This window comes from Ascaphus truei, chromosome 5, assembly GCF_040206685.1.
Source record: "Ascaphus truei isolate aAscTru1 chromosome 5, aAscTru1.hap1, whole genome shotgun sequence".
NCBI lineage: Eukaryota > Metazoa > Chordata > Amphibia > Anura > Ascaphidae > Ascaphus > Ascaphus truei.
The window spans coordinates 137,417,107-137,441,034 of NC_134487.1; the positions used below are offsets into that span (position 1 = coordinate 137,417,107).

A 23,928-nucleotide genomic window follows, 5' to 3' on the forward strand; every position below is an offset into this window, starting at 1 on the left:
TTAGGATACCATTATATCATATTATTTGGTTTCTTCTTTGTTTCTATTATATGATCAGTGACATTGCAACAAGCTTTAAAAGGAACACATAAACTATTCTGTTCTTTCAATTTCCTGACACAGGAGTCTGCAAGTGTTACTAAATATTTACAATGCCTGAGATACATTTTCTTATGAACCAGGTTACTCTGTATATACACTTTCTTGTTTACTGATTCAGATTGCAGAGAGCACTTTATTTACTACGTTCTAGGCATTATGGCTTTAGCCCATAGTATTTTGACTATTAAGGGATTTCTTCCAGATCTCTCCTTTTTGTCATTTTTCAAAGCAGAAGCAGAAAACAACAGCTATCTAAATCCAAATGCTTTCTACATAGTCCATCTTTTTGGGGCTTGAAGGATTACATTTCCTTTGTAGTAGAAAATAATTATTCATGTGATTACCCAATAGCATGCTATCCATAGCATTCTCTCATCTCCCAAACCCCCCTCCCCTCTCCTCCACTCTCCTCCACCTGGATGACCAAGAAGCTGTTTTAATTCTTAAGATCATCACTAATAATTTGATTTGGGTCAAAGGAGAAAGCAGCATCAATCATCTGAATTTCTCTCTGCTTCTCACGGAACTTCCTCTCCGCAAACGTCACAGCGTCATGTACGCTATGAAAGGCAAGCAGCTCAGCGTCACCGCTGGTCTTGCTGAAGTAGCCCCCGTCGTGCAGTACACGGCGCACTGACGGGTTGCAATTGGCCAGGAAAACATGCACTCCGATCTCCTCGTAGTCTTTGCGGACCTCCTTGAGTACTCCAAGCCCAACAGTGTCTATAAACTGCATGCCGCCGCAATCAATGATAAGGGAGTGCATGTCGAGCTGTGGGACTGAGATCTCTGTGGCTTTATGGGTCCTGTGGGATGTCTTGATCAAGTTAAACCTGGCAATGAACCTATTTCTTGGTTGGGCAGCTGCAGCCTCCTTCTCCTTCTTGGCCTTTTTCTGTAATGCAGACACTAAAGAAGGGTTCACATCAGTTTTAGTGTACAGTGTGGTCTTAAAATAATCCTTGTTGGCGTAGTAGAGAGAAGTGTCAAATCGATATATTTTGACATTGGGTATGTTGCTGAGCTCTTTGTATGTGAACTGGTCTTCATAGATTTCTGTGCCACTAACTTTACCTAGAAGGGTAGCCCTTGGTCTCTGAGTGCGAAAGATCACACAGAGGATAGAGAAACAAACAGCCACCAGGAGCCCTATCTCTGTTGTGATCAAGGAAGATGCCAGCATACTGACCCACCAGACTACTGTATCAATTTTGCTAATCCGCCACATTTGTGGAGTGTCTGCAAATTTTCTAAGTGCACCTCGGAGGCTGGTTATAGTGATAACTCCCAGAATGCAACTTTGCAGGGAGTAAAATAGTGGGGCAATAGCCAACAGTACCAGCAACAAAACGGAAGAACTGATTATGCCATTGAGTTGGGTATTGGCCCCCGTGGATTCCCTCAGAAGGCTCTTGGCCAAAGCAGCACAGCTAGCAAAAGAGTAAAAGAAAGATGGGATGAGATTGCACATGCCAATAGCTATCATCTCCTGATTGGCTCTAATTGTGTACCCATGTTTTTTGGCAAATATTTCAGCAAGGGAGACAGTCATTGCAAATCCAATAATTGCAATTGGTACAGCATCAGCAGCTATATTTGGAATGAGACTCCAATCTGGCGCTCTGGGGACCTGGAATCCGGTGGGGATTGGTCCACAGATGGATGATTTATATTTGCCCTTGAAGTTAAAGAAGTGGGAAACCAATGTGGCCACGATAACAACTAACAACTCTACTGGAAATGGGATCTTCATCTTACTCTTGAACCTATCATTAATGTGTTTACATGGCACAATGACAACTAGGGCAACTATACTGGTTGCTAGATCACATATATTAGTGTTTTGTAGATTCTTAAAGATGTCAACCCAAGTCAGAATGAGAGACCCAACACCATCACGGCGAGGTATCTTTAAGCCAAGGAGATATTTCATCTGGGAAGTGAGAATAGTAAGGGATGACCCAGTCACGAAGCCACTCAGCAGGGGCTCTGATAGGTACATAGAAATGAAACCTAACTGGAAGATTCCCATAAGGATCTGGAAAAGAAAAATGAAATTACATCATGCTCAGTTGCAAAGCTTAACTCCACTATGTATACAGTTATCAGTCTAAGCATTATTTTATTTAAAGAAAGGGAGATTTGGGGACATTCAGTTTCCTTCAAAGGAAACATGTTGCACTATGTAATAAGCAAAAAAAATGGAAGCAGGCACACAGTTTCTAAAGATGCAATTTAATGTGCCACCAAAGGGTCCAACGTTTCGGCAAAAATTGCCTTTATCAAGCGGTGTGCATGCACTTCCACATATGGCACTACGGGCCTTATTCAGAAAGCCTCGATAAGGCCCTTCTCGAGCACTTATCGTCCAATGGGTACTCGTATTCAGAAAGCCTCGATAAGTGCTCGATAACGGCCTGTATCGACGCAAAAGTTTATCTCCATCCGAAATTCGCCAACTGAGCGGCGATCAGCCGCTTATCGACCATTTTCGGAGGGATGATAAACTCGCGCAATTCAGAGACCCGCGAGTCGGCTGTCATGGCCTATCGCAGCCCATCGCAGCCCTAAAAGACGATTTTCTCCCCAAATCCAATAGACCACAAAAAAGTGGGTAGATTGGTGGTGAGATGGGTCGATGAGCTGCGATATGTCGGGACTTAGAAAAAATCAGGCCCCTTTCCTGCCTCGGATTGATGCCGGGGGTCTCCGGAGCTGATAGCCATTAATAGCAGCTCTGGATCCCCCCCCGGCATGCATCCGAGGCAGGAAACATGCATGTACAGCAACTTCTAAGCACCCACCCCGGACTGACTATACTCACCCTATACCCATTGAATAGTATAGTGGTACATCATACCCATATAATAATAATATGGGCATGATAAGCCTCTATACCACTCAATGGGCACCCTAATTACAATACAGCAAGACACAAGACACACAATAATAAAACGTAACTAAACTCCCAAAAAACACACTTCACTAAATACAAACAGTAGCCAGCTAATCCAATCAATAGCAACATCAACAATGAATTAATTAAACCATTAACCAATCTAAACCATTAATTCCGAAACCAACTCAAAATGAATAGTAACACTAACCAATGTAAACAATGAATTACTACAACATTAATGAATGTAACCATTCAAAGACAAAGAAATAAATTAAAACAATCTCTTAAGTAACCATAAAACACATTAGCTAACATAATATAACATTAAGTACAAGCGAACACCAATCGCAAACCTTTTATTACATTAAGCATGAAAAAAAATCAATCACATCCACATAATACATGAAATGCAAAAAAGCAACAGCAATAACAAGCGAGAAATGCCCCAAATATTGGCATAATAATGTATTAATCTGTACCCTAAAGAGGTACAGATTAATATATTATCAGTCAATATGCCTCCCCCCAAAAATAAAAAAAACACATCCAAAGAATAAACCTGTAAAAAGAGACATTTACAAACATTGAATATATTACTTACCATTAGAAGCGGTGGCCCTCCGACTCCCGGGGTAACAGGAAGCTCACGTACCTGGAAGGCCTCTAACAGCATCCGATGACATCCGCCATCAGGATCCGGCTCAGGTACCCCAATCTTCTTTTTTCTTTCTTTACTCACCTTTTTCTATCTTCATCTGTAACCATTTCTTGTTTTTCTTTATCTTCGTTCTTCATCTGTCAATCCAAAATACCCCATGTTAAATCCCAGCCGATGCTGTCTCATCGTCTTCTTGGGCTCAAATGAGGCGTCACGGCTTTAAATATGGCTTGTGACGTCACATTTAGCCTCACAATAGTTAACAGCCACCTGATAGGCTGTTAAAACCATGTCCCGACTTTAATTTTTTTTTTTTTACATGACGTCACTTTAAGGGAATGATGCCAGCCAATCAGAATGGCTGTGCTTCATTTACCTTTAACATGACGTCAGTAAATCCAAGATGGCCGCTGTGTCACAAGGTATTTCAGCCAATCAGCGTGTGGAATTGGTTCCCACGATCTGATTGGCTGAAATAACATGTGACGCCGGCTTCGTGATGTCTCTTAAAGGCAACTGAAGCACAGCCATTCTGATTGGCTGGCATCATTCCCTTTAAGTGACGTCATGTAAAAAAAAAAATTAAAGTCGGGACTGGGTTTTAACAGCCAATCAGGTGGCTGTTAACCATTGTGAGGCTAAATGTGACGTCACAAGCCATATTTAAGGCCGTGACGCCTCATTTGAGCCCAAGAAGACGACGAGACAGCATCGGCTGGGATTTAACATGGGGTATTTTGGATTGACAGATGAAGAAAGAAGATAAAGAAGAACAAGAAATGGTTACAGATGAAGATAGAAGAAGGTGAGTAAAGAAAGAAAAAAGAAGATTGGGGTACCTGAGCCGGATCCTGATGGCGGATGTCATCGGATGCTGTTGGAGGCCTTCAAGGTACGTGAGCTTCCTGTTACCCCGGGAGTCGGAGGGCCACCGCTTCTAATGGTAAGTAATATATTCAATGTTTGTAAATGTCTCTTTTTACAGGTGTATTCTTTGGGTTTTTATTTTTATTTTTGGGGGAGGCACATTGACTGATAATATATTAATCTGTACCTCTTTAGGGTACAGATTAATACATTATTATGCCAATATTTGGGGGGGATTTCTTGCTTGCTATTGCTGTTGCTTTTGTGCATTTCATGTATTATGTGGATGTGATTGATTGTTTTTTCATGCTTAATGTAATAAAAGGTTTGCGATTGGTGTTCGCTTGTACTTAATGTTATATTATGTTAGCTAATGTGTTTTATGGTTACTTCAGAGATTGTTTTAATTTATTTCTTTGTCTTTGAATGGTTACATTCATTAATGTTGTAGTAATTCATTGTTTACATTGGTTAGTGTTACTATTCATTTTGAGTTGGTTTTGGAATTAATTGTTTAGATTGGTTAATGGTTTAATTAATTCATTGTTGATATTGCTATTGATTGGATTAGCTGGCTACTGTTTGTATTTAGTGAAGTGTGTTTTTTGGAGTTTAGTTAGCTTTTATTATTGTGTGTCTTGTGAATTACTGTAATTTTATTAGGGTGCCCATTGAGTGCTATAGAGGCTTATCATACCCATATTATTATTATATTGGTATGATGTACCACTATACTACTCAATGGGTATAGGGTGGGTATAGTCAGTCCGGGGTGGGTACTTAGGCCTCACGGGTTTGTATCGGGTCAGGGTGGGTTAACCCCTTAATGACTATACCGCTAAGGTGATTAAGGGGTTAGGGGCCATTAGAATGTCTTTATTATGTATATACTGTATATCCTTTCTGGCAACGGAGGACAGAAAGACCTGGTGTTGTGGTAAGTATAACTGTATTTATTTACTTTCTTTATGTATGCTAATGCAGTGTTTAATAATGGGCAAATGATCTACAGTATTATCCATATCTGGATAATAGTTATTTTGCCCATTACTGTACTGTATGGGTTTGGCTAGAGGGGGGCGTGTATAGATTTTTAAAAAATATTTATTAATATTCATTTCTTTAATAGTGTAGAGGTGCAGGGGTCGCCGGAGCGGAACCACGTTGGTTTTATGTCCGGGGACCCCCTGCTTCCTGAGATACAGGCCTCTTTATGGGGTGCCGGTATCCCTCTGCATTGAAATGTCCCGCGTCACGTGACCGAGACATTTCCTTGCATAGGAGATACCGGCACCCCATAAAGAGGCCTGTATCTCGGGAAGCAGGGTGTCCCCGGACATAAAACCAACGTGGTTCAGCTCCGGAGACCCCCTGCACCTCTACACTATTAAAGAAATGAATATTTAAATAAATAATTTTCGGGCGACATTTCCGCTGGGAGAGGCGGCTCTCTCAGAGCAGCTCTCTCTGCAGCAGAAATGAATCGCCGGTTTAGGCCATTTCAGAGGGTTGATTCTCTCGCTGGCAGCAACTCGCCTGTTTTGGGCATTTTGCTATCACTGGTATTCGAGCCTTTCTGAATACCGTAATAGCAACGCCCAAAAAAACGCCATTTTAAATTCCCTGGCGATTTTTTTTATCAACCCTCTCTGAATAAGACCCTATGTAATAATGCATATTACTATTCTTTACAAAATTTATAACCTAAATTAGCCTGGACACTCAGACCCATGTTTATTTTTTCTATAATTGCAACCTCTCACCAATAATTTGCAGAATGAAGAGTTCCAATAATGTTTGAGATAGGATTTTGATGATTGAAATGATGCACATACACTATACTCAATGTTGCTTTTTGTTACCGCAAACATTTTAATTTCCTTCACATTAATTGTACTGTAGCTTTTAGTTTTTTGAACCTTATTAGAACATGGGCCTGTCTATCTTCTTGAATCAATAATGCAAATATCATACTTGTAACACATTTATTGTTAATTTAGTTGGCTATTTATACTCCTTCATAGCTGTAAAATGTTTGCTTGTGTATGTGAGGACACAGGTATAATTTATTTCACCTAACATCGTGTCATTGTTTTTAGGATTTATCTGTTACATGTAAATTGGGTGAAAAAAAGCTCAAAATTACTACTGCTGAACATTATCTAAAGAAATGTCTTATTTCAACTGTTATCTTACAATTTCAAGGATATTTACTTAAAATGGAAATGGAACTCAGCAAGATGATATATTGTCAAATGGGTATTACAATACTATATTTAGTATAATAGGAGGTTACGATTACACTATACCTGGTAAACACCAACAAGGAAGGTTAAAGATGTAGCCACCGTGATGGCATAGCAGCTTTTGCCACAGATTATAGTTCCGTTAGCAGCTAGCGTTGAGTTTATTACTGCTGTTTCAACACCATCAGTAGAAAACCCTGCAGCTTTTAACTGTTTGTTCACTGATTCACCAATCATAAGGCACAACACTCCAAATGTACCAACACAATTATGACGAGATGTTGCTGTCAAGAAGTATATGATGCAGCAGAAGAAGTTGGTGTATAGTCCATAGATTGGATCCTGACTTGCTAAGAGGGAATAAGCTATTGACTGAGGGATAGTAACAACACCAACTATGAGCCCAGATATAATGTCTCCTGGCAGATATTCCTTAATTTTGTAACGTGGAAGCCATTCGAGCACTGGGAAGAGCTTGAAGAGAAGGTTGGTCAGCATTTTTGGACCACTTGAGCAGACCTGTTTGGTTTTCTCCATGATTAGATCTCTAGTGCTCAGTTCTGGCTGTATGTGTTCTTCCAGCTTGACGTGCGCATAGTTAAATGTAGCTGAATGCTCACTTTGCTCTGGGAGGTCATCCCGAATAGGATCCTCGGTGTCCTGAGGCTGGAGAAAGAAAAGAATGAATTAAGTACAACTTTACCTTGCTGAACATCTAAAATGGTTTGTGTGAGGTCTAATGTAGCTAGGGAAAGCAAATGTAAAGCAAAGTGTAAGATGTAAGGAGCGGCAGAGCATAGCCTTAAAAGAGAGAAGTATACATTTGTAAGTAATACAGTATTTAATAGGAAGCCAGTAGAAAGATTTCAGCAGGAGAGAAGCTGAGAAAGATTTAGGAGAGTTAAGTGATTCTTGCAGCAATGTTTAGGATAGATTGCAGGGGAGACAGGTGAAAGGCAGGACGGCCAGACAGTAAAATGTTACAATAGTCAACACATGAGAAAGTGAGGGCATATGTTAGTTTTAGCAGTAGAGTGACAGAGGAAAGGGCATACTGTAGCTTTGCAATGTTACAGAGGAAAAAATCGACAGGTTTTATCTACACTGTGAATGGAAGAGAGGAGTCAAATGTGACCCCTAGGCAACTTGCTTGTGATACTGGGTGTATGATACTGCTGCCAACAGTAATAGAGAGGGCAGAATTGGGCAGGCTTAGGAGGAAGTACCATCTTTGACATGTTAAATTTGAGTTAGCGGGGGGGGGGGCATCCAGGATGATATATCTTAGAGGAATTGGCGAGGAAAACATGCACTCCGATCTCCTCGTAGTCTTTGCGAACCTCCTTGAGCACACCAAGTCCAACAGTGTCTATAAACTGCATGCCGCTACAATCAATGATAATGAAAGAGAAAAACCGACTGAAGAGCTCAAAGGTAACACCTCATGGCATCTGCCAATGCCTTCTGTAGCAGTGGAAATAGGGAGATTCTGGGGGAGAGATAAAGAGAGCAAAACTGCTGTGTGTGACCAAATGTCCATGTAATATCAAGCAGAAAAAGAAGAGAGATCCAGGGCAACTTCGGATTTTATAAGAAAAAAACAATTTATTTCAGCCCATAAACACGACGTTTCATCCCTCCTAGGGGACCCTAGGAGGGATGAAATGTCGTGTTTATGGGCTGAAATAAATTGTTTTTTCTTATAAAATCCGATGTTGCCCTGGATCTCTCTTCTTTTGCTCAACATTGGATGTCCCAGGCATATATCCCTGAACCAGGAGCACCGGTAGTATCATTTATTTATTCAATTTTGTATTGGTGTGCAGCTCCACATGTTTCTTTATATCAAGCAGAAAGACAGGATCAGCCTGGAGTAACACTTAACTCACGATGCAGCTATCCTCTGTGTGTCCATGACTCTCACTCCCTCTCTCCTGATGCCCGTGTGTGCGCACACTGATGACATCACTCCTCGGCGCTTGCTCGATCCGAAGAATTGCAGAGAGAAAAAGATCGATGCCGCAGCCTGTCAAAAGAGCACAGGGACTCACCAGGTAAAAATAAAACTGAAGTTTATTCAAACAACATTAAAAATGAACACTCAGGGCGAACAAGAATAGAGCAACCTCCTCCCACGCGTTTCGGGCATGTATTACTCCTTGAGAAAGGGCAGTGCAGGCCCAAAACGTGTGGGAGGAGGTTGCTCTATTTTTGTTCGTCCTGAGTGTTCATTTTTAATGTTGTTTGAATAAACTTCAGTTTTATTTTTACCTGGTGAGTCCCTGTGCTCTTTGGAAAGCATGCGGCATCGATCTTTTTCTCTCTGCAATCAATGATAAGGCTGCGTCTATACTTAGACAGACGGAGTGGAACGGAGGGGAGGCGCACGCACGCTGCACGTTCACATCTATGGTCCTCTTTGAGGATGCCTGTAGACGGCGCCAGTGCGAGATTGAAGAAGACAGAGCCAAGTGATTTTTTGCGCGATGTCATCGGGATGTGAGGTAGGAAAGTGACGTCCCCGCCGGAACGTCATTGACACACCTCCAAATTTTCATTGCCACGCCCCCAAATCGCGCCCGCTGCATACCCTGCAAAGCCATGAAAAAGCTCAGGCTTTAACAAGAGTATTGCAGCGTGTGTGCGCCTCCCCTCTGTTATGATCCGTCTGCCTGAGTATAGACGTAGCCTAAGGGAGTGCATGTCGAGCTGTGGGACTGAGATCTCTGAGGCTTTATGGGTCCTGTGGGATGTCTTTATCAAGTTAAACCTGGCAATGAACCTATTTCTTGGTTGGGCAGCTGCAGCCTCCTTCTCCTTCTTGGCCTTTTTCCTTAATGCACACACTAAAGAAGGGTTCACGTCAGTTTTAGTGTAAAGTGTGGTCTTAAAATAATCCTTGTTGGCGTAGTAGAGAGAAGTGTCAAATCGATATATTTTGACATTGGGTATATTGCTGAGCTCTTTGTATGTGAACTGGTCTTCATAGATTTCTGTGCCACTAACTTTACCTAGGAGGGTAGCCCTTGGTCTCTGAGTGCGAAAGATCACACAGAGGATAGAGAAACAAACAGCCACCAGGAGCCCTATCTCTGTTGTGACCAAGGAAGATGCCAGCAAACTGACCCACCAGACTACTGTATCAATTTTGCTAATCCGCCACATTTTTGGAGTGTCTGCAAATTTTCTAAGTGCACCTCGGAGGCTGGTTATAGTAATAACTACTAAAATGCAACTTTGGGGGCCATCCAGGATGATATAGCTTAGAGATATTCACAGACTTTGAGCTGGATGTAAAGTTAGACGTTGAAAGGTAAATGTGTGTGTTATTGGTGATATTTGAAACCAAAAGATGTGATAATGTCATCTAGAGAGAGTGTATAAAGAGAAAAGAGAAGTGGTCCCAGGATAGAAATCATGAGTATGCCTACAGAGAGATCAACAGAGGTGGAGGAAGAGTGTTAGCAAATGAGACACTGAAAGTAAGATGGGAGAGGTAAGAGGAGATCCAGGATAGAGTTATGTTACAGATACCAAGAGTATGGAGAAGGAGAAGAGGTTGGTCCACAGTATTGTATCTAAGGCTGCAGAGAGGTTGAGTAATATACAGTAAGGTGTAATGACATTGGTCTTTGGAAGCATTCACATGTTCTATTAAATAGGAAAGGGATTCTTGGCCGGGTGGAGGTATTTTAGTAGAGTGAAATAGCAATGGGAAAAACAGAAAGATGCAATACTAAAAGCAACAGACGTTTGTGTCAGTCAGGTTAGTAAAAGCACAAGGAAAAGAAAGCTAATATGGTTCTCAAAGAAGATGGCAAAACTGTGAAGGCTAAAAAGACAGCTTTTAGAAAATATAAGAAGACACAAGAGAAGGAATATATATATATATATATATATATATATATATATATATATATATATATATATATATATAAAAATATAAGAAAAAAAGCGCCAAATCCTAGTGCATTACTGTGCAAAAAGATAAATTTAATCCCCAAAAATCTCAATAAAAATGAACTCACAAACATAAAACAATTAAAAGCATTGTATGAGTAATACTCATGCTCCTAGGACCAGGAAACGCTGCTTTGCTGCTGTAGTCCCTCTGTGACTCCACTGGAACAGATTGCTGCCTCCGTTGTTCACTGCCTGCAGGAACTGACGCATCAGGCACTCCACGATGGTTTCTCCCCCGGTATACACCAAACAGTTGATTTTTAGTTCCCACCGGGGACGGTTGAAGTCGCGGACCAGTGGATGACGTCACGGGAACCGTACTAATTACCGGACCGGTACAGAAACTCAGCAGTTCAATGGCAAGCGTTGCAAAGTCCACTGCACACCTTCCCTACGCGTTTCATCTGATTCACAGACTTCTTCAGGGGATGGACTCTGGGTGTGTGGTGTCTCATATTATATACCTCCCAAATCCAATTAGCTTAATTAGTTCAAAGGCAAAAAACAATGTGTTGGCAATTTAAATTGTACGTGGAACCGATAGAATACACATGTGAACACCTAATGTTGCATCCACATCACTAAATACTTGCCAGCACAAAGAAATATATATACAATACTGATGAATACCAGTTATACTATAAAATTATTAAAACAAATATATAGTTGATGTCCTTGTCTATGTTGTATTGTTGTTGTTATACGGACTACAAAGGTGTATCTAGAGATATCAAGAGAATATACTGTAGTTGCCAACACCTCAAAATAAATGATATTTAGCAACAGTTATACATTTCATATGTTAAACAAAAAATTACAAAATTATTGTTATTATTCTTATAAAACAAAAATCATTTCATAATCAATGTCCTTATTTGTTTTAGTTAGACATACTGTAAGGGTACATCTCTAGATATCCTAAATACCCTAATAAACAGAAGAGTTTAAAAACCAATTTCTTTAGGCTTGAGAAATTGGCAAAGGAGGAGATGAAGCATTGGCTTGATCTGCTCTCATTGGAAAGATATCTAAATGAAAATATAATTCCTAGAGGTTTAAGAGTAACAAAAAAACCAACATTTGAAACCAGTGAGGATTTTTCCTCAAAATGGAACTCCATTTTGGAGAAATGTTCCTTCTCATTGATTCGCTTATTAATCTCATACAGAGAGGAGAGAGTGAAATTCACAGAGAAGGAAATAGAGGAGGTACAACACATTTTAATGCCATATGTAGAAAGCGAAGAGTTCCAGGAATTGGATCAATTGGTGAACAAGAGAGTATTAAACTATGAAAAAGATATTATGGAACGTAAAGATACAAAATATCAGAGAGATACTAATGATTATGCTACCAATCAGGTTACCAATTGGAAAAGAGGCAAGCGAGATGATTCCAAACACCACTATCCCCCCAAGAAGGGGAAGAAACAACACAAATATAGGGAAAGAAGTAGGGACTACCAACATACCTCAGGAGTAACATCTAGAACACATACACCTAGGACGAATAAACAGAAGGAAAATAAACCCACTACACCGGGTTGTTCTACAGAGAATAGATTTGAGGTTTTGACAGATTCCCCTAAGAATTCAGATCTGGCTACTAAGGAAGGTGGAGGTAATAGTGGGACTATTCCCAAACATACTAGTAGGGATCCAACACCACCTCGGTCTAAAATAACCTCACACACTGCTTCTTTTTTAGAATTGGTGAAGAAGGAGGAAGAGAGAGAAAAAAGGAGAACCTACCCACTATGGGACAGACATCCCACAGCGCGGGAACACCCCTCACAACGCAGAAAAAGAAGCAGCGAGGAAGAAGATCAGGGCAGCGTGAACAAAGAAAGAAGGAAGGCAGACTAAGGACATTGATGCCGGAGAGTCACGGTATTTTCAACCTATCAAGTTTTGTATTGTCAGCACATCATACCGCACTCCTCTCTAAAGGTCTTTCCTTTGCACCCAGTAGTTCACCTAAAAAATTCAATTTATTTGTAGATTTAAATAAATATATTAGGAAGGTCACACTTATGAGATTTTTCACTATGAAGGGCAAAGAGAAGGAGGAGATGTTCAGTTCTCAGGAGAGGGATTGTATTAAAGCCATGACTTCACTCCTGGCAGAAGGCTCTGACATAGCTGACATTGATACAAACTATGGCCAAAATTTGGACATCTTTACACAACATACTACACATCTTAATGATGTTAAACTGGATACTGTAGATAGTTTGGAAGATCCAGTATTGTCTTCCTCCACTGTTGCTGAAACTACCTCTGTAGAATTTTCTAGAGTTAACATCAAACATTCACCTTTTATCCCAAAATCTACCTTCTTTCCCTATCAAGCTAAGGGGGGGTTCATTGATACTTTTTACACACTGGTACTGAAAGACTTCGAATCCCTCTGTCAAAACACACCTACATTAAATAAAAGGAATCTACACAAAAACGAATTACAGGCTCTAAAAGAGTTGAGCGAAGATAGTGAAATTGTAATAAGACAGGCAGACAAAGGGGGCGGAATAGTGCTTCAAGATAAGAGTGTATACATAGCAGAAGCAAATCGCCTGTTAGGTGATGTGAAGTCATATATACCTCTACAAAGAGACCCAATGGACATCTACCAAAAGGATCTCAAAATATTCCTCTTAGAGGCAAAACATGAGGGAATCATCACACAGGCAGAATTTGATTTCTTATTCAAACGAAACCCTAGAACACCGGTGTTCTACCATATACCCAAGATACACAAAGATATCACTAACCCACCAGGGAGACCCATTGTCTCTGGGGTGGAGTCTATGACGTCCAGCGTGTCCCAGTATGTTGACCATTTTTTACAACCTATGGTGGTCAAGTTAAGATCACATATTAGGGACACGCTGCATGTTATAGACTCAATCTCAGGGATACCTTGGAAATCCACTTACATTTGGGCCACATGTGATGTGGCCTCTCTGTATACATGCATTGGTCATACAAAGGGAGTGGCAGCAATAGCACATTATTTGGAAAAGGACAATCTTATAAACAAAGCACAGAGAGAGTTCATTTTAAATGCTATCCTGTTCATTCTGGAACATAATTATTTTTTATTTGGAGATAATTACTATCTACAGATCTGTGGAACGGCTATGGGCACCCGCTTTGCCCCCAGCTATGCAAACCTATACATGGGCCTATGGGAGGATACTCATGTGTGGGGGAATGCTAGGCTGGGGGCGGGTTTGGTGTACTATGGCCGTTTCATAGACGACCTGATTTTCATCTGGGACGGTGAACAGGAGGCATTGAGTGAGATTCTAACAGCATTTAATGACAATCAGATGGATTTGAGGTTCACTTTTGATATAAACAAATACAATATAATTTTTTTGGATTTAGAACTAATGGTGAACAATAAGAACGAAATTGTAACAAAAACGTTCTTCAAAAAAGTGTCCACAAATGCATACCTACATTATAAAAGCAACCACTACCACAAATGGTTGGAGAACGTCCCCAGGGGCCAATTTCTCAGAATCAGGAGGAATTGTTCTCTTGATTCGGACTACTTGGCCCAGGGGGACGCTCTTGTAAAAAAGTTTGTGGACAAAGGGTACAATCACCATAAGGTCCTAGAAACTTTTAAACAAGTTGGTAAACTGGATAGACAAGAACTTTTAGACCAGTCAAAAGGCAATATAATTACAAAAAGAAAAAAGAAAAATAGGCAGACAAGGGACAAGAATGAGATCATTGTCCCTCAATTTATTACACAATTCAATTGTTCTTCACAAAAAATAAAAAATATATTAAACAAACACTGGGAAATTTTGCTTAATGATCCAATCATAGGCAAAAATCTACCACCCAAAATACCGGTGATATTTCAGAAGGCCAGAAATATAAAATCAATCGTGGCACCCAGTAGACTGAAAAAATTCAGAAATACTGTACAAGCAAATAAGAACGTTAAAAATGGTAATTTCCTGTGCAATCGCTCAAGATGCCTTACATGCAAACACTTAAAAAAGACTGAGAGTGTCACATCCCACTCTAATGGATCAGTACATCAAATAAAAGGCCATATCAACTGTCTGTCCACTCACATTGTATACGCGATCACATGCCCCTGTGGGCTTCAGTATATTGGTAGAACCAAAAGGGCCCTATCTATACGATTCCTGGAACATCGACGTAATATAATTCATGGGTTAAAAACACATAGTTTATCCAGACATTACGAATTGAAGCACAATAAAGATCCGTCCTCATTAGTAATCATGGGGGTTGAGGCTATAAATTCTACACTTCTGAGTGGAGATAGGCACAAATTGCTCAATCTGAGAGAAACATACTGGATCTACGAATTAAATACATTAAGTCCAGAAGGCCTAAATGATTGTATTGATGTCAGCACAGTCATCTAATCTGACCTCTGTCTATATATAGTTTTTTATATTTTTTTATATATTTTTTTTATATCTTTGGAACGGATTTTTTCTCCTGTGTTTCTTTGCTTTTTTCTTTGTCTTTTTTCTTTTTGCTCCTTGTAACTGTAGGAGAGGTACCATTACATGTCTGATGACCACGGAGGTCTGGGTGAACATGGTTACATGTTCCCTTCGTGATCGCCGGACATAGGTGATTATTAATACAAATTCACCCAACATGGTGTTGATAATTTATGATAGCACATAATTATTCAGTTAAGGGTTTATATTATTGAGAGCACATATATACACATATAATACAGTGCCATACTAGGACACATTTATTAAACATTTATTAAATATTTATTTTTATTTATATTTGTTATTTCACGTATCACATACACATAGGTTTTCACCTTCACATTCCCCCCCCCCTCCCCCCCCCCCCCCCCAATGAGGAGTGTTGGGAGTAAGCTGAACCATACAATCTTACTGGGCTGACGATTCAAGTGACCTAGGATACATGCCCGGTCTAAACTTCCTAATATATTTCTTAAACTCCATATTATATTTTTTATGGAGTTCAATGCTGCTCTCCTCCACGCTGGTTCTATATTATAGTCCAAATTGGATTTATATACATAAACACAAAGATACTCTAACCTCCATCTTATGGGACACTGACTAACACTCATTTAATATCACAAATGGTTCTGCAATATTAAGAGTAAAACCACTCATAAGTGATTATGGTTTCATTCTTTATCCATGATAATACTAAGTAAAATATAAATAATGTAATAAGATAAAAATTAACTGGTATCTAAGAGACTATTATGCTCTTTCTTGTTCATTAATTGATCTACCCTCTTCAAGCCACATTTATATTGTATTAAATAAAAATCTAACTCTTCTGTTTATTAGGGTATTTAGGATATCTAGAGATGTACCCTTACAGTATGTCTAACTAAAACAAATAAGGACATTGATTATGAAATGATTTTTGTTTTATAAGAATAATAACAATAATTTTGTAATTTTTTGTTTAACATATGAAATGTATAACTGTTGCTAAATATCATTTATTTTGAGGTGTTGGCAACTACAGTATATTCTCTTGATATCTCTAGATACACCTTTGTAGTCCGTATAACAACAACAATACAACATAGACAAGGACATCAACTATATATTTGTTTTAATAATTTTATAGTATAACTGGTATTCATCAGTATTGTATATATATTTCTTTGTGCTGGCAAGTATTTAGTGATGTGGATGCAACATTAGGTGTTCACATGTGTATTCTATCGGTTCCACGTACAATTTAAATTGCCAACACATTGTTTTTTGCCTTTGAACTAATTAAGCTAATTGGATTTGGGAGGTATATAATATGAGACACCACACACCCAGAGTCCATCCCCTGAAGAAGTCTGTGAATCAGATGAAACGCGTAGGGAAGGTGTGCAGTGGACTTTGCAACGCTTGCCATTGAACTGCTGAGTTTCTGTACCGGTCCGGTAATTAGTACGGTTCCCGTGACGTCATCCACTGGTCCGCGACTTCAACCGTCCCCGGTGGGAACTAAAAATCAACTGTTTGGTGTATACCGGGGGAGAAACCATCGTGGAGTGCCTGATGCGTCAGTTCCTGCAGGCAGTGAACAACGGAGGCAGCAATCTGTTCCAGTGGAGTCACAGAGGGACTACAGCAGCAAAGCAGCGTTTCCTGGTCCTAGGAGCATGAGTATTACTCATACAATGCTTTTAATTGTTTTATGTTTGTGAGTTCATTTTTATTGAGATTTTTGGGGATTAAATTTATCTTTTTGCACAGTAATGCACTAGGATTTGGCGCTTTTTTTCTTATATTTTTCTATGCAGGTGGAGAGGGAGGTCGTTGTGCCCTTTTAAGAAGCTGCCTGTTGGTCCTAATAGTGCTACTGTCACTCCCCAATTATTGGACTTATTTGTTGGACTCTAGAGGACTATCTGCATTGAGCAGATTAAGGCAAAGTTCACAGCACCACACAAAATTATTTTTTTGTATAATTGCATGTTTTTAGCTTTTTTTTTTTTTTTTATCATTGGACATTCACAGTGCATTTTTGGTATATTTATTTATTTCACTATTTAGGATATATTGCATTGGTATATCATTATATTAATTCATTAATATCATGCTGATGTATTTATGATTTATTACCGGTTTAATTAATTATATATATCCTATACTTCTGGCTTTCCACACACGAGCGCAGACCCTTATTGTATATATATATATATATATATATATATATATATCAGGTTAGGCAGAATCAGGCTAAGCAACTAATAAGATGTGCAAAGTCCAAGTAGTAGAGAAAACAACCTAGTCAGTAAAGAAGGGGGACAAAACCTTGTTTAGGTAAATATGTGAAAGGAGAATAACAAACGGATGAAGACTAAAGACAGGAGAGAATAGTTATATAGAGAGAGACAAAGGTGTAGCAGACCAGCTTAATAATAGTTTTTTCCCAGTCTTCGCAGCTAAAGCTGAAGTGGGGGAACCACAGTTATGGGAAGGGAATAGAAATGGAAGTAGGTGGACACCATTGACAGGTGGACAGGTGCTCTTTAATATCTATCTTAGTGACATTACAAATGGTCTGCAAGGGAAAGTATACATTTTTGCAGGTGACACAATGATCAGCAACAGGGTTCACACCAGGGGTAAACAAAATTAATAATGATTTAGGTAGATTTGAAGAATGCTAAGGAGTGTGCCAAATATAACTTATTGCCAAAAAGTGCAACATAATGCACGTTGACAAAAACCCAAAGGTGGAATACAGGAAATAATGACAGTATAATGTCAACTACTATAGAACAATACTATAGAACAATGTAACAAAGCAATGGGGAGAGCCAGCAGGATGTCAGGTTATATAGGGAGAGTTATTACACACAGAAATAGAAATATAGCAATGCAACTTTATACTGTAGATCATTGGTAAGATCTTACCTACAGTACTGTGTTCAATTCTGGAGACCATATCTCCAGCTGAAGGGTGGTAGGTTCAGGCGAAATGTGAGAAAGTAATTCTTCACAGATAGGGTGGTCCCCAATAGAGGTGGTATAGTTAATATTGTTACGGAATTCAAAATCACCTAGCATACTGTAGACATACTGTACAATAATGTGTATCCACATTTTCTTTACAAACTGCTGAACCCGATAAGTAAACCAACAATTTAAAGCTTGTTGCATTTTTTACTAGACATATTAATACATTCTATACAAAACAGAGTGGTAGAAACAAGACAAGATATTCCAACCTGGTTCATTGTAGATGTTTATCCTATTTTCCTTTTCTTTTCAGCTTTTGGTTATCCAAAACCTTTTCATTTCAGATTGTGAAAATAATACAAAGCCATACTTATTTTATAGCTCTCATAACAACTTCACGAAGTAACTGACATATTGGGTACCTCCTACTATTGCAGAAGAAAACAAACCCTCTATTGTGGGTACATTCCAAAAAATCTAATTACAGGCGTGCAAAATGATTAGGGAAAACAAATGTTAAATATGTATTAACTAATAATATTCCATTTTGTAAGGAAGTAACATTTGTTTTTAATTGTTTGAACTCCTTTATTACATTCTATGCTAACCCTACCATTACAGAACTGGGATTGTATTTAGGAACTTTCCCATATTTCACAATGTTTAGTTCACAAGACAATAAGAAATAGTATGCATTTAGTATACAGTGGTACGTCTAAAATGGAGTTTACCTTAATGGGGTTAGCAAGCTTGAATCATTTTTTTATCAAAAGATGCAATTAAATAATTCCTTTGTTATTATAGGACTTAGGATCAAATTTTAAAATATCACTAATAAATTGCCAGCCAATTTGGGAGGAGTGCAGGATCTGTGTATTTGTTTTCAAATCATTGCAATAAGATTGCTTGCCAACAGGCCCTGCAAGTGGATAGAAAATCTTTACTGATCTGACTTCACACATAAAGGAAAAAAATAGATTTGTGGGGATATATAATGTAGAATGGAATTCTTTCAGGACAGTTTTACAGAAAAACTGGCATGTGTTCATGTCTGATCAGGATTTGAGGACCATTTTACGTGAGATGGTATCGATAAGAAGATTATGTAATCGTATGGCCAAATTTGTACTTAGTCATTTTCAACACAAAGGGACATTGTTCTTATCCTGGTAGCGTGAGAGGGTTCCTTCCAATGGGGGGATGTATTGTTGATACAAAAATCATTTAATGATAGTTCTGGTAAGGAATTTTGTATTCAGCAATGGCTGTGCCTTCCTGGTTAATATACAAAGTTGCAGGCTTGTAAATTGGTTGGAGAGAAATTGCAGATCGCAAAGATATTGCACAGCTAGAATCAAATCGCTACCAGAAAAGCCTTTATTACACAGTTTGGATATGTGATAGTGGCTTACTGAATACGGCATGGTTCATATCCCTGCGGAAATGGCTGGTTCCACACTGATATGCATTGATTGCTGCTTAAAGAATAGGCCCCTTAATCTCCATTTGCTTTTTGTGCTGGTATAAATGTTTGTATGGACTGATGGTAGGGAAACAGGCATGCAACAGACTGTTCTCAGGTGGGTGGATTGTAGTTCTCACACTATATTATTACAGTATGTTTGTTATTGAGATGATATTGTACTACTCTTAAGGGCTATTTTTGATATATTATGGTCTATATCTATTCCTGCAAGGAGTGAATTGTGTATTTAAAAATAATAATAATAATTTAAGTGCTTTAATCTATTTTATTCTATACATATAATTAGTGTTTGTTCTAGAGTTCTTCTTAAGGGGCTCTTTTCCTGTGTAACTACTATGTCTGCCCCTTGTAGAACCACCACCTACAGTAGCAGAAGAAGGATTGGTTCCAGACAGCCAAGTCCAAAAAGACAACACCATCAGCTCACCAGGTAAGTGGAAAAATTAAAATAGTTTATTGGACTACATAAAAAACAAAAAAACAAACATAACAGGACAGGAAAAACCTCCCACGCGTTTCGGGCTCTAAAGCCCTTTCTCAGGGAGTATGGTTAGGGCTGTGTAGTGAACACTCTAATATAGCCCCTCCTGTGTACTCAGGTACAGCTGACGGTAGTTGTAATTAGTTATAGTTGCACCCGCTGCATTAGCAATGCAAGTCCAAAGGGGAACACATTAAACTTTAACCATTAAGATGAAATGTAGTTTACTGTGAGCATAATAATGCTCTACAGAAATAATTAACTACTCATGGTATATGTTCAATGCTGTTTATGTCTAGAATACCACAGAAGAATATGTATATATGTGGTAAACAAATCAAAAAAGCATTATAATAAAACAATCATGAGTAAGTTAGAATATCTATGATCATAAGACTCACATGCTAAACACAGCAGATGCAATGCATAAAAAGGGCATTCTAGAGCTAAAAAACTTAGTACAATATATTAGCCAAAAGGATACCAAAGGGTTACATTTCAATGGTGAAACCAGATCCTACTAGTCTTCTAAGAAAAGCAGCAAAGTGTAATGTATATATGACAGCACAAAATAGAACATCTTTGTTAGAAAACCCTTTATATCATATATACATATCTAGTTATCAAAAAAGTGTATTATTATGGAATCCTTCAATATACAGTTTGAGAGAACACAGAATAAACAGATAGTCCCAAACATGTGCTGTCCTGTCTGTATGTGATTACATTTATATTTGGGGCTATCTGTTTATTCTGTGTTCTCTCAAACTGTATATTGAAGGATTCCATAATAATACACTTTTTTGATAACTAGATATGTATATATGATATAAAGGGTTTTCTAACAAAGATGTTCTATTTTGTGCTGTCATTTATACATTACACTTTGCTGCTTTTCTTAGAAGACTAGTAGGATCTGGTTTCACCATTGAAATGTAACCCTTCGCTATCCTTTTGGCTAATATATTGTACTAAGTTTTTAAGCTCTAGAATGCCCTTTTTATGCATTGCATCTGCTGTGTTTAGCATGTGAGTCTTATTATCATAGATATTCTAACTTACTCATGATTGTTTTATTATAATGCTTTTTTGATTTGTTTACCACATATATACATATTTTTCTGTGGTATTCTAGACATAAACAGCATTGAACATATACCATGAGTAGTTAATTATTTCTGTAGAGCATTATTATGCTCACAGTAAACTACATTTCATCTTAATGGTTAAAGTTTAATGTGATCCCCTTTGGACTTGCATTGATAATGCAGCGGGTGCAACTATAACTAATTACAACTACCGTCAGCTGTATCTCAGTACACAGGAGGGGCTATATTAGAGTGTTCACTACACAGCCCTAACCATACTCCTTGAGAAAGGGCTTTAGAGCCCGAAATGCGTGGGAGGTTTTTCCTGTCCTGTTATGTTTGTTTTTTTGTTTTTTATGTAGTCCAATAAACTATTTTAATTTTTCCACTTACCTGGTGAGCTGATGGTGCTGTCTTTTTGGACTTGGCTGTCTGGAACTAATCCTTCTTCTGCTCATGTTGCCTTGATGATTAGATGGACACACAGTCGCGGTGAGGGCGCGCTAGATGGGTCTCTGACCCACGGAAGACATTTGATTCCGGCACGTGGAACCTAAAGATTTGGCGGAGTGTTTCCGGACGGACCGAAGGTTGTGACGCACATCACCGGCACTCGGGAGCTCCACAGCATCATTGGAAGAGGAGGACGGCATATTTCCTATAGTGCCCTACACAGCAAAGGGATACAGCTGACGGAGAGCCGAAAACGGGACTACAGAGGTACAATTATACATTTCCTCTGTTATGCATAATCCGTACCAGCTCCTATCCATTGGAATCCGGTCGCTGTTTACCCTGCCTGTGTTTACCTCCACCCTCTGCACGGACCCAGTGCTTGAATCGCCCTCACATTTAGCCACTCTTGTCCTGTATAGAATTGATTATTTTTCTTTTTCCTTTTACTTTCTGTTCAGAGCTTTGAGTAGCCTTTTTTTCATACACCACCTACAGTAGCCCTGTTTTTGTGTTCTATCCTACTTACTTCGTTACTGTATCTAATTACATGGTAGAGATGCTAAAAATAGGTCTGTTGCAGGTCAACCTTTATTTGTTTATGTTCTATACAGATTTGCCTGTAATATTTGTGTTCACTTTATTTTATTGCACTACTTGTCATAATATCTTGCAGTGATATCAATGATTATTGAAAATAATAGTTTTGTAAACATTATTGAATCATTGGCCATCATGCAATCTCTCAACAACACCAGTTATTCTTGCAGCTATAATTACATTCTTGCCCATGTACAATTGCATATTTTACAATATCTAGTGATAGTACTAGATAATAATATGTTTGCTATCTATGTACTAGGGCTAGATACACCAAGCTTCATTAATTCAGGGCTTATAAAGTATGGCTGCATAAACTCGTAACAGACGTTCTGTTCCCTAAATTAACATAGTATCCTCAAAGCTAATTATACTCAAAAAGAATGTCCAAACTAAATCTGATTATCATAGGCTTAATGTCCCATTATTGTTTAATAACATAGCGTTATCTTCCAATAACATGGCATTAAGTACAGTTAAGCGTTACTCTGACCCAGATTCTGAAAGAAGAGTTTGGCCCAGATCTACAAAGTTATCACTTAACGTGGCATTAACCTAACTTAGTGTCACGCTAAGACTAACGGTGTATGTTCAAAGGACAATAACGTTAAGCCATGTTTTCTCCTGTAAACTGCATACGGATAACTAGTAGGTATAAGGATAATGACATGTAAATGATATTCAAGTGAAATGTATAAATGGGGTTACTTACAGATGCAGAAATAGGGCTTTGTCAGGGTCGTGTATCTCTTTCTCAACTTACCTTAAGCTAAAGACCTAATTCCGGATCTGGGTTGGAGTAACGTTAAAATGTTCTTAATGTTACCATATTGGAAGATTAGATAACGCAACATTTTTAATGTGATGCTAAAAAAGTTACTTTGGCTGATGTGCATTAAACAAAATATAACAGGAGGCTGTTAATTTTGCCACTGATATAAAAGTAAATGAAGAAATTTAGTAAAACAATCACTGAGAGGGCAAAGGACAAAGCACACTTTCCAGTAACTAGATACATAGATGACACATGTGTCTGCCTACATTTTACCCTACTCCAATCTCATCAGAAATATTTCTGTGTGGACCCTCTTTCCCTTCAAATTATTACTTTGATTGTCTTGTAGTCTTGTAAAATGAGCAATATACTATTCAAGCTTCTGTTAAAGAAGGTATTAGTGAATGTTACAGAGTAAAGTATTGTAGGTCAGATTTCAGTGGCAAAAAGGATGACTGAATATTCAGAAGAACCACAACTACTTCTTGCAATGTGGGTAGAGAAGTATGACAGATGCACACATAAGAAAAGGGATATAAGAGGCAGTGTTCAGACATACAGTAATAAAGAAGTGAAAACAATAGAGCTGTAAAGAGGTAGGTGTGTACTGTATACAGCTGTAGCCAAACTAACTTTCTTTTATGTACAGTAGGCACACGGTGGCATACACCTGCAACATTACCATTGAATCCTAAGGAAATACTTGAGGCATGCATCGGTATGTATTTGTGGTATCTGTGGGAATAGTAAGCCTGGCTACATCTGTAGAACAGTGCATGAGTATAGTTAGGCAGCACATCAAAGCAGATATGTAGAGTTTGAGATAGTAAAACAAGCAG

General features: G+C 38.6%; 1 protein-coding gene across 2 annotated transcripts in view; it reads right to left on the bottom strand.

Moving 5' to 3' along the window:
• The window catches only part of LOC142495434 (sulfate transporter-like), a 37,995-nt gene that overhangs the window by 162 nt on the left and 13,905 nt on the right, over positions 1–23,928 (bottom strand). Inside the window, exons 1-3 of one of the 2 annotated variants that reach the window (XM_075600939.1) lie at positions 18,476–18,570; positions 6,836–7,438; positions 1–2,140 (exon numbers count right to left, since the gene is read on the bottom strand). The exon at positions 1–2,140 is cut by the window's left edge and continues 162 nt beyond it. In XM_075600939.1, coding sequence (XP_075457054.1) covers positions 539–2,140; positions 6,836–7,438; positions 18,476–18,484 — 2,214 coding nt within the window. In that variant the 5' untranslated portion in view covers positions 18,485–18,570 and the 3' untranslated portion in view covers positions 1–538. Of the gene's footprint in view, positions 2,141–6,835; positions 7,439–18,475; positions 18,571–23,928 lie in introns of those variants that run through there. The other variant, XM_075600938.1, reaches the window with a different exon arrangement.